This window comes from Gadus chalcogrammus, chromosome 18 (assembly GCF_026213295.1).
Source record: "Gadus chalcogrammus isolate NIFS_2021 chromosome 18, NIFS_Gcha_1.0, whole genome shotgun sequence".
Lineage (NCBI taxonomy): Eukaryota > Metazoa > Chordata > Actinopteri > Gadiformes > Gadidae > Gadus > Gadus chalcogrammus.
Genome location: NC_079429.1, coordinates 4,450,629 through 4,465,849, shown reverse-complemented (window position 1 = coordinate 4,465,849; position 15,221 = coordinate 4,450,629). Strand labels below are relative to the sequence as shown.

General features: G+C 51.5%; 1 protein-coding gene across 1 annotated transcript in view; it reads left to right on the top strand.

The window, feature by feature from the left end:
• LOC130371953 (proteasome activator complex subunit 4B-like) overlaps positions 1 to 15,221 on the top strand; it is a 53,009-nt gene that overhangs the window by 36,340 nt on the left and 1,448 nt on the right. Inside the window, exons 37-46 of the mRNA XM_056577845.1 lie at positions 1,058 to 1,210; positions 1,633 to 1,737; positions 2,078 to 2,169; positions 2,914 to 3,045; positions 4,455 to 4,657; positions 6,739 to 6,824; positions 7,491 to 7,619; positions 8,758 to 8,913; positions 12,441 to 12,579; positions 14,676 to 14,809. Coding sequence (XP_056433820.1) covers positions 1,058 to 1,210; positions 1,633 to 1,737; positions 2,078 to 2,169; positions 2,914 to 3,045; positions 4,455 to 4,657; positions 6,739 to 6,824; positions 7,491 to 7,619; positions 8,758 to 8,913; positions 12,441 to 12,579; positions 14,676 to 14,809 — 1,329 coding nt within the window. The remainder of the gene's footprint in view (positions 1 to 1,057; positions 1,211 to 1,632; positions 1,738 to 2,077; positions 2,170 to 2,913; positions 3,046 to 4,454; positions 4,658 to 6,738; positions 6,825 to 7,490; positions 7,620 to 8,757; positions 8,914 to 12,440; positions 12,580 to 14,675; positions 14,810 to 15,221) is intronic.

The following is a 15,221-nucleotide window of genomic DNA, read 5'->3' as shown; positions in this document are numbered from 1 at the left end:
TTGAAGCGTTTATCCTTGGTCTTGTCAGTTTGTCTGTTTGAGACCTTCAGGGTGATTGTAAGGCTGAGATATGTTGTTAAGGCTTTCTATCTATTTATCTATCAATCTATCCATCAATCCCAAATCTAAGTATGTATCTATCTATTCATCCATCGCTCTATTTGCTATATATCTCTCAATCTCTCTGTCTATCGATCAATCTATCTCTCTCCGTCTCTCTGTCTCTATGTATCTATCTATCTCTGTATCTTTCTCTCTGTCTTTCTTCATCTCTCTGTGTGTCTCTCTCTCATTCTGATAACCTAACCCAGTATGAAGCTTGCCCTCGTCTTCTTAAAGCCATGTGTATGGGAACCCGAAGTAGAACATAGAGCAGCAGACCATAGACCACTGTAGAGCATTAGACCATAGAGCAGTAGACTGTAGAGCAGTAGACCGTAGAGCAGTGGATCGTAGAGCAGTAGACCGTAGAGCAGTAGACCGTAGAGCAGTAGACCGTAGAGCAGTAGACCGTAGAGCAGTAAACCGTAGAGCAGTAGAACACAGAGCAGTACACCATAGAGCAGTACACCATAGAGCAGTAGACCATAGAGCAGTAGACCGTAGAGCAGTAGACCGTAGAGCAGTAGACTGTAGAGCAGTAGACCGTAGACCATAGAGCAGTTGACCGTAGAGCATTAGACCATAGAGCAGTAGACCGTAGAGCAGTAGACCATAGAGCAGTAGACCGTAGAGCAGTTGACCGTAGAGCATTAGACCATAGAGCAGTAGACCGTAGAGCAGTGGACCGTAGAGCAGTAGACCATAGAGCAGGAAACCGTAGAGCCGTAGACCATAGAGCAGTAGACCGTAGAGCCGTAGAGCAGTAGACCGTAGAGCACTAGAGCAGTAGACGGTAGAGCAGTAGGCCGTAGAGCAGGAGGCCGTAGAGCAGTGACCATCAGCACCACCATGAGGACGACAGGAGGAGACCGTACTGTAACACGAGCGAAACAGAGTGAGAACCGTCTCCACAGACGACCCGCTCACATGCACCCTCTTGCGTTTTGACTGACAGGGTCTCTTCCGTAACTATGGCGACGTGTTCCTGCCGTTGCTATGGCCTCGCCTCGAGGTGCTCGCTGACAACCCCCACGAGAGCGCCCAGCGCTGCGTGTGTGAGGTCACGGCCGGCCTCATCAGGGGCAGCAAGCACTGGAGCTTCAGCAAGGCACGTACACACACACACACACACACACACACACACACACATGCATATAGACACACACACATGCATATAGACTCGCACACACACGCACGCACGCACGCACGCACGCACGCGCGCACGCGCGCGCGCACATGCACAGAAGCATGCAAACACACACTTGCATGCACACAAGAACGCACACACACACACACATGCATTCTTATAAAAAGGCACACAAACACACACTCATGCGCTCACTCACGCACACATGCAGAGTACTGACAAAAAACACAAACTGCTTCGTTCAGTAAATCCATATTGATAAATAATTAATAAATATTTTTGTGTGTCTGCGTGTTCGTCTGTGTGTGTGTGTGTGTATGTCTGTGTTTGTGTGTGTGTGTATCTGTCTGTGTGTCCTTGTCTGTGTGCGTGTGTGTGTTCAGACGGAGAGGCTGTGGCAGCTCCTCTGCCCTTTAATCAGACGGGCTTTGGCGAACCTCACCGTGGAGAACTTCACTGATTGGGGCACCTGCATCGCCACTGCCTGTGTGAGTCCTCGAGAACGCACAACAAACACTACAGGGTGTGGGTTAGTTAATTAGTTAACGCACCTTAAGCCTAACCCTAACCCTACATCCTGAATGAGTCCAAACACACACCAGGCACTATCACCCACTTAATATGGGGTTACTATATAGGACATATAAACGTCCGCATTTGTACGATAAGGTTTCACCGCCGAAAGGACAGTTTCATTTCACTAGGCTTCGCTCATATGCCCCATCCCATAATAGCAACACAGACCTCTTCCGATGTCATGTTTTTAGTTGTGGTTAAATTTAGCAGTACCCATACTGTTCTCTGATTGGCTGCTGTGGTGACCAATAGGAGGGCCGGGATCCCAGGAAGCTCCATTGGCTGTTTGAGCTGCTGATGGAAAGCCCCCTGAGCGGGGAGGGGGGCTCCTTCAGAGACGCCAGGTGTGTCTGTGTGTTTGTGTGTGTGTGTGTGTGTGTGTGTGTGTGTGTGAGTAAGGTACCCATGTGTGTGTTTGGTATAAGTGTTCATCCGATGTACCTATAAGCCCCCTGAGCGGGGAGGGGGGCTCCTTCAGAGACGCCAGGTGTAAAGTGTGTGTGTGTGTGTGCGTGTGTATCTGTGTGAGTATGCGTTCGCGTGTGTATGCGTGTGTTTGAGCATGTGTATGCGTGTGTATGTGTGTTGGAGGGTTGTACGTATGTGTGTGTGTTTGTGTGCGTATACTTATGCAGGCATGTGTGTTTGCGTGTCTTTGAGGACGTGTTTAAGTATGTGTATGTGTGGGAGGTTTGCACGTACGTATGTGTTTTTGAGCATGTATCTGTGTGTGTGTGTGTGTGTGTGTGTACGTATTCCTGTGATTGAGCATATGTGCGTGTGTGTGTGTGGGAGGGTTGACCGCATGTGTGTCCGACTGAGGAGGATTCCAGTCCATATTTGGGCGTGTGTTTCTTCTTTTAGCCCATATCTCAGTGCTTGCAAATCTTCCTCCCTTTCTCTATTTCATTTTTGTTGCAACTCGCATTTCAGCCAACAGAGAAACATGAGCAGAAATGTGCTGACAGTCTGGTTCTGGTGACAGAAACGCAAGCTGTTCCCTCCCATCTATCCATGTTCTCTCTCTCTCTCTCTCTCTCTCTCTCTCTCTCTCTCTCTTCCCACCCCCCCCCCCCCCCCCCCCCAAGCCTCCTGTATGTTATCCAGGGGGGCGTGTCCCAGCAGCAGTGGCGTGTCTCGGAGCTGCTCCACCGGTTCCTCTCCAACCTGGAGCCCCGACTCACACACGTGTACAAGAACGTCAGGGAGCGCATTGGCAGGTGTGCAAGCACACAGATACATACACACATATATGTATGAACACCCAGACACACACATTTAGATATGAACACACACACAAAAAAACACACACATAGAGAGGAACACACATACACACTCACACACACACATACAGATGAACACACACACACATGCACGCATAGAGAGCAACACACACACACACACACACACACACACACACACACACACACACACACACACACACACACACACACACACACACACACACACACACACACACACACACACACACACACACACACACACACACAGAGACAGACACACAGCAGTGCGCGGTGTCCCGTGAACAGGAACCAGACACTGAACGTTCCCTGAGGAGCAGCGCGGGCCAGCCCGGTCCGGCCCTCCCTGCGCTGCCTCTTCAGTAATCAGCTCCAGACTCTCAGACGTTTCATCTTTCAGTGGCTTTACTCTTTCATGTGCTTGTCCTCGGCTCCGCTCTCTCGTCACTCCTCCCTGTGTTCCTCTCATCCCTCCATTCCCCTGCTCCTCCTCCTCCTCCTCCTCCTCCTCCTCCTCTTCCTCCTCCTCCTTCTCCTCCTCCTCGCTGCCTCTCTTCCCTCCTCCTCATCCTTCTCTTTCTCCCCCTCCTTTCTGCCTCTCTTCCCTTCCCCTCCTTCTCTTCCTCCTCCTCCTCCTCCTCCTCCTCCTCCTCCTCGCTGCCTCTCCTCCCTTCCTCTTCCTCCTTCTCCCCCTCCTCTCTGTCTCTACTCCCTTCCTCTTCCTCTTCTGCTTTTCTTCATAACTGCTTCTTTTTGTTGTGCTACCTGTTTACTCTCTCTCTCTCTCTCTCTCTCTCTCTCGGCCGCTCTCTCTCTCTTTCTCTTTCTCTCTCTCTCTCTCTCTCTCTCCTCTCTCTCTCTCTCTCTCTCTCTCTCTCTCTCTCTCTCTCTCTCTCTCTCTCTCTCTCTCTCTCTCTCTCTCTCTCTCTCTCTCTCTCTCTGATTATGGTTAGGGTTAGCTGAACCTTAACATATCTCTCCCTCTCTGTGATTCTCTTGATCTGTCTCTTCCTCCTCTCCCTCCATTAATCTTTCTGACTCTGTTTCTCAATCAATTCAATGTTCATATTTTAAATGGCATGACAGATGGTTGCATTGCATTAAACAACATGACAAAAAAACAAAACATTGAATCATTTAATGATTTTCTTTCTGGTGTTTGGCCACTAAATGTCCATCTCCCCCTCGCTTCCTTTTTCCTCCCTCTCTCTCTCCCCCCCCCTCTTCCTCTCTCTCTCTCCCCCCTCTCTTCCTCTCTCTATCTCCCCTCTCTCTTCCTCTCTCTCTCTCTCTCTCTCTCTCCCCCCTCTCTCTCTCTCTTTCTCTCTCTCTCCCCCTCTCTCTCTCCCCCCTCTCCCCCTCTCCAGCGTGCTGACCTATATCTTCATGATGGACGTGGCTCTGCCCGGCACGCGGCCCACCTCCTCCCCGCGCGTGGCCCACTTCGTGGAGCGGCTGCTGGGGCGCCTGCAGCCCCTCATGGCGGCGCCGGAGATCCAGAACCAGGAGGAGCACGGCCGCGGCCCCGAGACGGACCAGCACACGCAGGCCGTCAAGCTGCTCAAGACGGGTCAGAGGCCGCCGGGGGGGCAGGGTGGAGGGGGCGGGAGGGTTGTGGAGCTTGGGGTGGAGGTGATGGGGGGTGGTGGTGGTGTGATGGTAGGGGTGGGTGTGGAGGTTGGGAGCGGTGGTAGAGGTGGGGGTGGTGGTGGTGGTGGTGGAGGAGGAGGTGGTGGGGATGAAGGTGGAGGTGGTGGTGTAGGAGGAGGTGGTGGGGTTGGGGACGGTGGAAGAGGTGGAGGTTGGGATACTGGGGACTGCGTGGTTGGGGAGGGTGTTGGGGTGGTGGTGGAGGATGGTGATTGAGGTGGTGGGGTTGGGGATAGTGTGAAGGGGTCGAGGTGGTGGTGGAGGTCAGGCCCGCCGCTCCCTATACGCAGAGTGCACAGAGTGCGTAGGGCAACAAGTACCTGAGGGGGCACCAAAAATTAAGGTTTGTAAAAAAAAAGAAAAGAAAAAAAAGACATTATTGAATTAAAAGAATATGTCAATTAGTTATGAAGAGGCCCACCATTGTTTTTTCTTAATTGTATAACCTATCACTCAATTTCGGCAAATTAGATGTTTTTACCTGATATATAAATAGGGGCTCCGCCCCCCCCCCCCCCCCCCCCCCCCTGCTCGTGTAGGGCACCGAAACGACCAGCAGCGGCCCTGGTGGAGATGATGGCCTCTTGAGACCTTCCGGGTTCTTGAGTTCTCATTTCCAAGTGCATATTGTTGTGGAATTAATGAGTAGCTTCCAAAGAGGCCGGGGACCGCTCACGTGAGGAGCACTTACTCCTCTGAGCAGCATCAGCGTCACCCACTCGTCTATCCATCTCTTTCATCAGACCTCACCGCGCTGACTCACTGGGTCTGTGCGTGGCGTACCTCTCAATATAGTGGGCTGTTGTCTGGCTGTAAACGCGGCCCTCGTGTGACGGTGATCAGGATGCCCGGTCGTGCTGACCGAGGTTCTGCTGTTCTGCTCTCCACAACGTGCTCCGCCTCCATTCAGCTCCCAGCGCCAGCCTCCTGTTTAGTTTGACCCTCTCTGTGTTCCCAGCACCCAGACCACGTCAGCACATTTTCCATAATATTTGTACGTTCATACATAATATACATCTATATATATGTGAGTGAGTGAGTGTACGTGCGCTTGCGTGTGTTGGCGGATGTGTGTGTATCTATGTACATATAACAAATCAAAACCATAATATGATCGGGAAATGTATAATGACATCAAAAAGGTACAATTAAAATAAACGAACAGAATAGGAATAACTGGATAACATAGCCACTTAGACTGAGCTACAGCAACTAACTAGTGGAGATCACTAGCTCTACTTCTGCAGAGATTAGCCAATAGTTACCTTTACATCGGGGAGTTTGACTCTGCGTTTGTGTATTTGTCTTACCAAGCCTCCGTAAGTTGTCATCGTAAACTTTGCTCGACTGAATCTTAACGCAGACGATGTGACAGTCATGGGGGGAAAGAATGTGAGTTAAAGATTGTGTTTTTCTCCCCCTTTTTCTGCATAATGTTATTGAAATCAGCAGGAAGCAATCGGAACAGAATAACTTTGTGGCGAGGAGCAGGGAAGCCAACAATTACTCAATTATGCCCAATTAAATGAGCTCAGCTCTCGACATTATAGAAACAGCTGCTTTGACTGAGCCGCTCTCGCTCCTCGGAGAGCCGGCTCTGTCTGCCGCGACAAGGTTAGCTCAGAACGTGAGTCATCGCCCCGGCCGAGACCCCCTGGTCCTCTCTATCTTCTGCATCGTCGTCATACGGTGCCGGTTTCGGGGTCCCTCTCCCCAACCAGCAGCGCACAACCGTCTGAAATGCAAACAGACACTATTGTCTTAAGGCTGGGTTTGTGTGTGTGGATTAGCACGGACTGGGACGCCTTAGAATACGTGTTCTGTATTCTGCCCTGTGGACAGAACTCCTGACTTGGACGTCATCCACATTGAACTGGAATTGTGTGTGTGTGTGTGTGTGTGTGTGTGTGTGTGTGTGTGTGTGTGTGTGTGTGTGTGTGTGTGTGTGTGTGTGTGTGTGTGTGTGTGTGTGTGTGTGTGTGTGTGTGTGTGTGTGTGCAGTTTTAAAATGGCTGATGGCGAGTGCAGGGCGCACCTTCACGACTCCTGTTCAGCAACAACTGCAACTGCTGCCACTGCTGTTCAAGGTGATGACACGCACACACACAGACACACAAGCACACGTGCAAGAGCGCACAGACACAAACACACATACGAACAAACAGGAACACACACACACACACACACACACACACACACACACACGCACACAGGCACACATACACACTCACACAAATGCACACAGACATATAAACTGTGTGTATGTGCATGCACAAACCTTCACATTGCCTTCTTTATCTTACTTGCCGATTCAACTCAAAATGTCCTCTTCATTTACACCAGAATGGCATCTCACTCTTTGCTGTAATTTTCTGTGTGTGTGTGCGTATGCATGAACGCTGGTGCATCTATGTACGTGTGTGTGTGTTTGTGGTTGTGTATCCGTGTGTGTGTGTGCTTGTGCCTGTGTTTGCGCGTGAATCTGTATGCGTGTGTGTGTGTGTGCATGTACACGTGTGAGTGTCTCTGTGTGTGTGTGTGTGTGTGTGTGTGTGTGTGTGTGTGTGTGTGTGTGTGTGTGTGTGTGTGTGTGTGTGCATGTACATGTGTGAGTGTCTGTGTGTGTGTGTGTGTGTGTGTGTGTGTGTGTGTGTGTGTGTGTGTGTGTGTGTGTGTGTGTGTGTGTGTGTGTGTGGCGTGTGTGGCGTGTGCATATATGCGTGTGTGTGCACGTGTTGCGTGTGCGTCCACAGATTGCCCCAGTGGAGAGTGACGAGAGCTTCGATGAGATGAAGCAGGACGCTCGCACGTGCCTCTCCCTGATGTCCCAGGGCCTGCTGTACCCCCAGCAGGTCGCCCTGGTGCTGGACACCCTGGAGGAGGTGACACACACACACACACACACACCAAACGTAGACACACAACCCGAACACCGAACAAATGCACACACCAAACACACACACCAGACACACTGAACACACACACGCACACACCGAACACACCGAACACACGCACCGGACACACCGAACACACACATATACGGAACACACACACCCCGAACACACACACACACACACTGAACACCTAACACTCACTAACACACATCCTGAACACCAAACACACACACACAACCCGAACACCGAACACACACACCGAACACACACACCGGACACAGATACACACACCGAAGACACACACACCGAACACCTAACAAACACACACACCGAACACCGAACTTACACACACACACACACCGAACACACACACCGGACACACACACACACACTGGACACACACCCATACAGACCCCCCCCCACACACACACACACACACACACACACACACACACATACACCCCCCACCCCGCCCCTGTGCTGTCACCTGTCAGGGCTCCAGACTTCGGGGTCCTGAAGGGCCGGGGACGTCTTGTTCCCGCCGGGCGCCGGGCCATGAGTTGTGGGGCGCGGCGAGCTGAGCTGCCACCCCCCAAAATACGAGCGTTGGCTCGGCCTCTCCTTCACCCCCGAGGCGACGCCGTACGTCTGCGGACCGCCAGGAGCGAGACGGTCACCGGCGGGGACGTAAACATGCCCAGGAGGGAGACGTCTCCTTCCCCCCCCCCCGTCCCACACACACACACGCACACAACTCATTCATGGGCGGCATGTGGCTCAGGAGGCAGAGTGGGACGGCTGGTCGCCGGAAGGTTGATCCCCCGGCTCTATCCTCGCCGAGTGTCGAGGTGTCCCTGAGCGAGACACCTCACCCTGACTGATCCTGACGAGCTGGCTGTCGGTGTGTGAATGTTTGCATGAATGGGTGAATGTCAGGCAGTATTGTAAAGCTTTGAGTGGCTACCGGTTAGAAAAGTGCTGTGTAAACGCTGACCATTTACCATTTATTCCTTCCTCCACTTGTCTCTCTCTCTCTCTCTCTCTCTCTCTCTCTCTCTCTCTCTCTCTCTCTCTCTCTCTCTCTCTCTCTCTCTCTCTCTCTCTCTCGTGTCTCCCGTGGGGTCAGATGGCGGGCGACCGGTCATGGCACGCGCGCTTCCTGGTGCTGACGTACCTGCAGGTCATGGTGTTCTACAACCTGTTCACGCTGCTGGCCGCGCCCGCTCAGGTGCTGCGGGTCCACACGCTCCTCATGAGGCTGCTGCTGGACGAACAGCTGGAGGTAACCGGTCCGCTCTCTTTCTCTCTCTCACTCACTCACTCGTTCACTCGCTCACTCACTCGCTCACTCACTCGCTCACTCACTCACTCACTCACTCAAACACTCACACACTCACACACTCACACTCTCTCTCTCTCTCTCTCTCTGTCTCTCTGTCTCTCTGTCTCTCTGTCTCTCTCTCTCTCTCTCTCTCTCTCTCTCTCTCTCTCTCCCACACACTCACACACTCACACTCTCTCTCTCTCTCTCTCTCTCTCTCTTTCTCTTTCTCTTTCTCTCTCTCTCTCTCTCTCTCTCTCTCTCTCTCTCTCTCTCTCTCTCTCTCTCTCTCTCTCTCTCTCCCTCTCTCTCTCTCTTTCTCTTTCTCTCGCCCCTACCACGTAGCCATCCCCCCAATGTTTTGCGATTAGAGTCCAATCTATCTGATCTCTGTACACGTGTCTATGTAGAGATGATCACGTTGCAGATAGTGCAGGGATTTTGTACCGTCGATTCTTGAGTCTTTACGGGGGCTGAATTCCAATTGGAAGTCATTTTCCTGCTACAACAGCTCCCAGATCTGCTGGGTTGGCACATTGCTGTACTTCCCTTAGCCGATGTGGAGATTATAGTTTATTAATAGACATGTTTTAGAATCTCTTAGGTTGATTGTAATCTATGGGAGGTGTGTGTCTCTGATGTCTTCATACCGTTGGGCGGTTGTTGAGGAGTGCAGTTGGTGTCTCTCTCTCTTGGGAGCCTGTGAAGGTGTCTCTCAATGGCCAGGCTGGAGGCCTGTCTGGATGAGGCTAAAGGCCTCTGGATGGCCAGCGATGCCTCTCTGAGCCTCTACATAGTCATGGTTTCTTTAGTTCTGGATCTCTGTGCTCTGGGATTCTGCCACGGTGGATTCTGTTTGAGGGCATCATGGCGTTCCAGTTTTCTCTGTTTTTTGGTTTATTCTTTCAAACGTGTCGTTGTTTTCTTATTTGGTTCAGTGTGATGAGGTCTAGGGGCTCTGTTTGTGAACAGAGAACCCTGAGCCAGCCGACTGAGGCGGGCGTCTCTCTGGAGGGGGGGTGGGCTTTTGTTATGCTTCGTGTCTGGGTCACTTTGTTTGAGGTGAAAGTAAAATCGAATTGTTCTCTTTTGAATTCCGACGGTCGGTATCGTCCTAATTCTTCTCTGCATGCATCATTTTATGTTTTCCGTTGGATGCGGAGAATGGATTTACAGGAATCTGCATGCAAGGGCTAAGTTTAGTGTTTGTTCCATTATGTAAAATCCTAATTGGCAGGTGGGCCCAAGACATAGCAAATACAAAGGAAAATAGCTTCTCGAACGGTGTCTAATAATTCGAGCCAGGTTTAAATTGGAATGTTCCGACGTGACAACTTGTGATGAGAAGCCCTTCTTGCCTTGTCTCTCAGGTCACTCACAGCTTCCTTGAGGTGACCTGTGGTGTGGCAACAACACTTTCGTGGATGTCAAAGGTCAATCCTTCAACACCATCCAACAGTTTGTACAGCAGACGATCGAGGAAAAAAGGACTGAGGTTTTCGCCGACATATTTCTTAATACAGTCTGCTTTTCAATCAACCAATCAATAATTTGCTTTTGCTGAGGAAAAATATGGTCTGTTGGGTTCAAATCCAATTTGGGATTTGCTCATGACATTATCTTCAGTGAGGAGGTGCAGGAGTCTGTGTTTGACAATCATACAGAGGATGTCCTCAAGTAGCGACCCCAGAGTTGATGTTGTAACGGTTAGCGGGTAGCAGTTCTCCAGCTTACCGCACGCACAAGACCATCTACCCAGACAGAGTCAGCGAATCAGACGACTTTGATAACATCCAATGTAGTCATGGTGGTACTATGTGAATATTAGAACCATTAAAGCTGGGGTAGGCGATTCATTGAAGACTGTTTTTCCCGTTGAAACTCTCTTTCCATCCCGACTGCGATCAATAAACAAACTGCTCTGATAAAAACAAAACAGATCTATGGCTGTCGCAGGACTCTACTTAGCCTGTCCAATCAATTCATTTGTCCCCTGAATGCAGTGATTGGATGGCCGACCTGTCCGTCTACCTAGCCATACAGCTATCTGGTTGCGCTCTGGCAGTCCATTCGTTCGTGCATGTCCCACATGGATAGGTGGAGCAACAAAAAAAAAAGAAGCTAGCAAGCTAGTCACATGATTTCGGGGGCGTGGCCTTAGATGAAGGCCTGAGGGAGAAGGCTGATGCTTTCAAAATGTAACTGATTCTGGTGGTTCCTCCAGATTGCCTCCCCGAGCTCTAAGGAGGTCGCCACCCAGGCGCCATCCCACAAATGCCACGTTACGCACATCCGTCACCTGAGAGAAATTGATTAAATAAGGTGGGTTGGAGCGAATCGGCCCACTGTGTTTGCATAGGCGTGCACCTGGCGAGGCCATTGAAGAGAGGAGAGAGAGAGAGAGAGAGAGAGAGAGAGAGTCTTTGTTCGCCCTGGAGCAAAGTGGTGGAATGTTTCAGTCTCCCTTTCAGAAGCCGCTTTCTGCGCATTCATGATCGTGTTCGGCGGAACACGACACCGCGGTCATGTTCGGCTCGTCACGGCTAACCTCATCCTAACCTGCGTCTCCCCCCTCCTCCCCCCTCTCTCCCCCTCTCTCCCCCTCCAGGTGAGAGACATGGCTCCTCCTCTGGACTCCAGTCCCTCACCCTGCCTCCCCCTCTCTCCCCCTCTCGGTGAGGGACATGGATCCTGCTCTGGACTCCAGTCCCTCACCCTGCCTCCCCCTCTCTCCCCCTCTAGGTGAGGGACATGGCTCCTCCTCTGGACTCCAGACCCTCCCCCTCTCTCCCCCTCTCTCCCCCTCTAGGTGAGGGACATGGCTCCTCCTCTGGACTCCAGTCCCTCACCCTGCCTCCCCCTCTCTCCCCCTCTCGGTGAGGGACATGGCTCCTCCTCTGGACTCCAGTCCCTCACCCTGCCTCCCCCTCTCTCCCCCTCTCGGTGAGGGACATGGCTCCTGCTCTTCACTCCAGTCTCTCACCCTGCCTCCCCCTCTCTCCCTCTCTCCCCCTCTCCCTCTCTAGGTGAGGGACATGGCTCCTCTTATTATCTCCAGTCTCTCACCCTGCCTCCCCCTCGCCCCCCCTCTCTCCCCCTCTCTCCCCCTCCAGGTGAAGGACATGGCTCCTGCTCTTCACTCCAGTCTCTCACCCTGCCTCCCCCTCTCTCCCCCTCTCTCCCCCTCCAGGTGAGGGACATGGCTCCTGCTCTTCACTCCAGTCTCTCACCCTGCCTCCCCCTCTCTCCCCCTCTCTCCCCCTCCAGGTGAGGGACATGGCTCCTGCTCTTCACTCCAGTCTCTCACCCTGCCTCCCCCTCCCTCCCCCTTCCTCCCCCTCCAGTTGAGGGACATGGCTCCTCCTCTGGACTCCAGTCCCTCACCCTGCCTCCCCCTCTCTCCCCCTCTCTCCCCCTCCAGGTGAGGGACATGGCTCCTGCTCTTCACTCCAGTCTCTCCCCCTCTCTCCCCCTCTCTCCCCCTCCAGGTGAGGGACATGGCTGGCACCACACTGAGCGGCCTGCTCCAGTGCCAGTTCTTCCCCCTGGACCAGGGTCTGCAGAGCCGCCTCCAGACCCTGAGCCAGACCCGGCTCTCCAGGACCAGGGGGGAGCCGGCCTCCACTGGTAGCGCACACACACACACACACACACACACACACACACACACACACACACACACAGACACAGACACAGACACACACACACACACACACACACACACACACACACACATACACACGCATGCACGTACACACACACTGACAACCAGAGACACGCACACACATACAGAGACACACACACATGCATGCACATACAGACATACACTCGCATGGATGCACTCACACACCCACAAACATACAGAGTCACACACAAGCACACTGTTGCCCATACACACACACACACACACACACACACACACACACACACACACACACACACACACACACACAGGGCCGGCGCTGGCCGTTTTGGAGCCCTAGGCGACTCGGAATCAACTTGCGCCCTGGACAGGTCTTGCGAGCGGGGGGGGGGGGGGGGGGGGGTGCTACGCTGACGGTTTCGGGCCGCCCTGACAATTGCTCCCGCGCCCCCTCGCTTCTCCGTTCGCGTCGTATATTTTAATTGATATATTTTTTAATTAAGGGCGCCACCAGAGGGCGCCCCCAACGCATTTGTCGCCCTAGGCGGTCGCCTAGCTCGCCTATGCCGATCGCCGGCCCTGCACACACACACACACACACACACACACACACACACACACACACACACACACACACACACACACACACACACACAGAGACCTGTGCACAGTCATTAGTAGGGGTGTGACGAGATCTCGTACCACGAGATCTCGCGAGATTAAACTTGACGATATTACCCATCGCGTTAAAAATCGGTCTCGCGAGATTTGTGATTTATCCAAACTTCTATTTGTCGCCTGTGGGGGCAGTAATGCGCCTTTGCTACATCTATCCTGCCAGAACTTAACGAAGGAGAAGGAAAAGAAGAGGAGGAGAAGGAGGGGAAGCAGGGGAAGCATCGAAAGCAGCCATAAGCTGTGTTCGAAATCGTTCCCGTATCACGGATATAGTGTACTATATAGGGTGCTCGCCATTTTGTAGTGGTTTTCGAATTCTCAGTGGTTAATTTCATGCACTATATAGTGCACTTAAAATACCCACAATTTGAGTTCACATACGATGTAGCCTACATGTTACTCCCGTATACCACAATGCAATGCGGTCGTGTTTTTCCGGAGGAGAAGACGAGGCTGAATAACCGCGAAAACGAATACCTTTAATCAAAGTACATTTTGGGTACTTTGATTTGGTTTTGCACATAATATTGTTTGCAATTGAAAAAAATATAATTATTTAATTTAATTTTTTTTAATTTAACTTTTATAAATTTTAGTTTTAGTTTCAATTTCATGCATGCAAAGAGTTATAATAAAACATTTCAAAATACATGCGCCACTTGGTTAAATAAAAGTCTGTTGGTCCAGTCATATAATTTATCATTGTAGTTTTCTTAAAATCTCGTCTCGTCTCGTTCTCGTGAACCCAATATCATGTCTCGTCTCGTCTCGTCTCGTGAGCTGAGTGTATCGTCACACCCCTAGTCATTAGTCATTATTTCACATGCACACACACAGTCACGCGCTAGTTCAAGTGCAGACTTGGTTACACACATATTCATCGACTGCATGCACACACATATGCTCATACACACACCCCTACCCACGCCCCAGTCCACACGCATACATGTATTGCAAGATACATAAACAACAAAAAAAACAATGCAGAAACAAAGTGTTGCAACACCTCGGAAAGCTCAAGACTGTTTGTGTGTCCCTGTGCCTCTGTGTGGCTGTGTGCTTGTGTGTGTGTCTCTTTGTGTGTGTTTGCCTTTGTGTGTGTGTCCCTGTGTGTGTGCGTGTGTGTGTGTGTGTGTGTGTGTGTTTCTCTGTGTGTGTGTTTGCCTGTGTATATGTGTTTGTGTGTTTGCCTGTGTATATGTGTTTGTGTGTCTGTGTGTGTCTCTGCTTGTCTGTATGTGTCTCTGTGTGTGTCTCTGCCTGTGTGTGCGTGTGTGTGTATCTCTGTGTGTGTGTGTCTCTGTGTTTGTCTCTGTGTGTGTCTCTGTGTGTGTGTGTCTCTGCCTGTGTGTGTGTGTATCTCTGTGTGTGTGTCTCTGTGTGTGTGTGTGTGTGTGTGTAGAGCTGGTGCGGCGCCATGCGGGCGTGCTGGGCCTGAGCGCCTGCGTCCTCTCCAGCCCCTACGGCGTCCCCCACTGGATGCCTCAGGTCCTGATGGAGCTCAGCGACCACCTCAACGACCCGCAGCCCATAGAGGTCCCTCCGCACGCACACATGTTCACACACACCCACGAAAGACACACACACACACGCACGGAAAGACACACGCACGCACGCACACACACACACGCACAAACACATGTAAAGACACACACGCACACACGCATACACGCACACACACACATGCAAAGGCAGACACACACACACACACACACATGGGTACAGACACACAATCGGACACACGGACACACAGACACACACACACACAGTCGGACACACAAACCTAGGAATCACACACACATGCATGCCAACACATGTGATTCATTAAGCACTTGGTCTGCTCAAAATAATACAATTTCATTGTCCAGTTGAGGGGAAAATTACGTTTTTGGCCTTTTGTTCAGCCTTGAAAACGTTGTGTACAGGCGACATAAAGCCTTATTAGGGC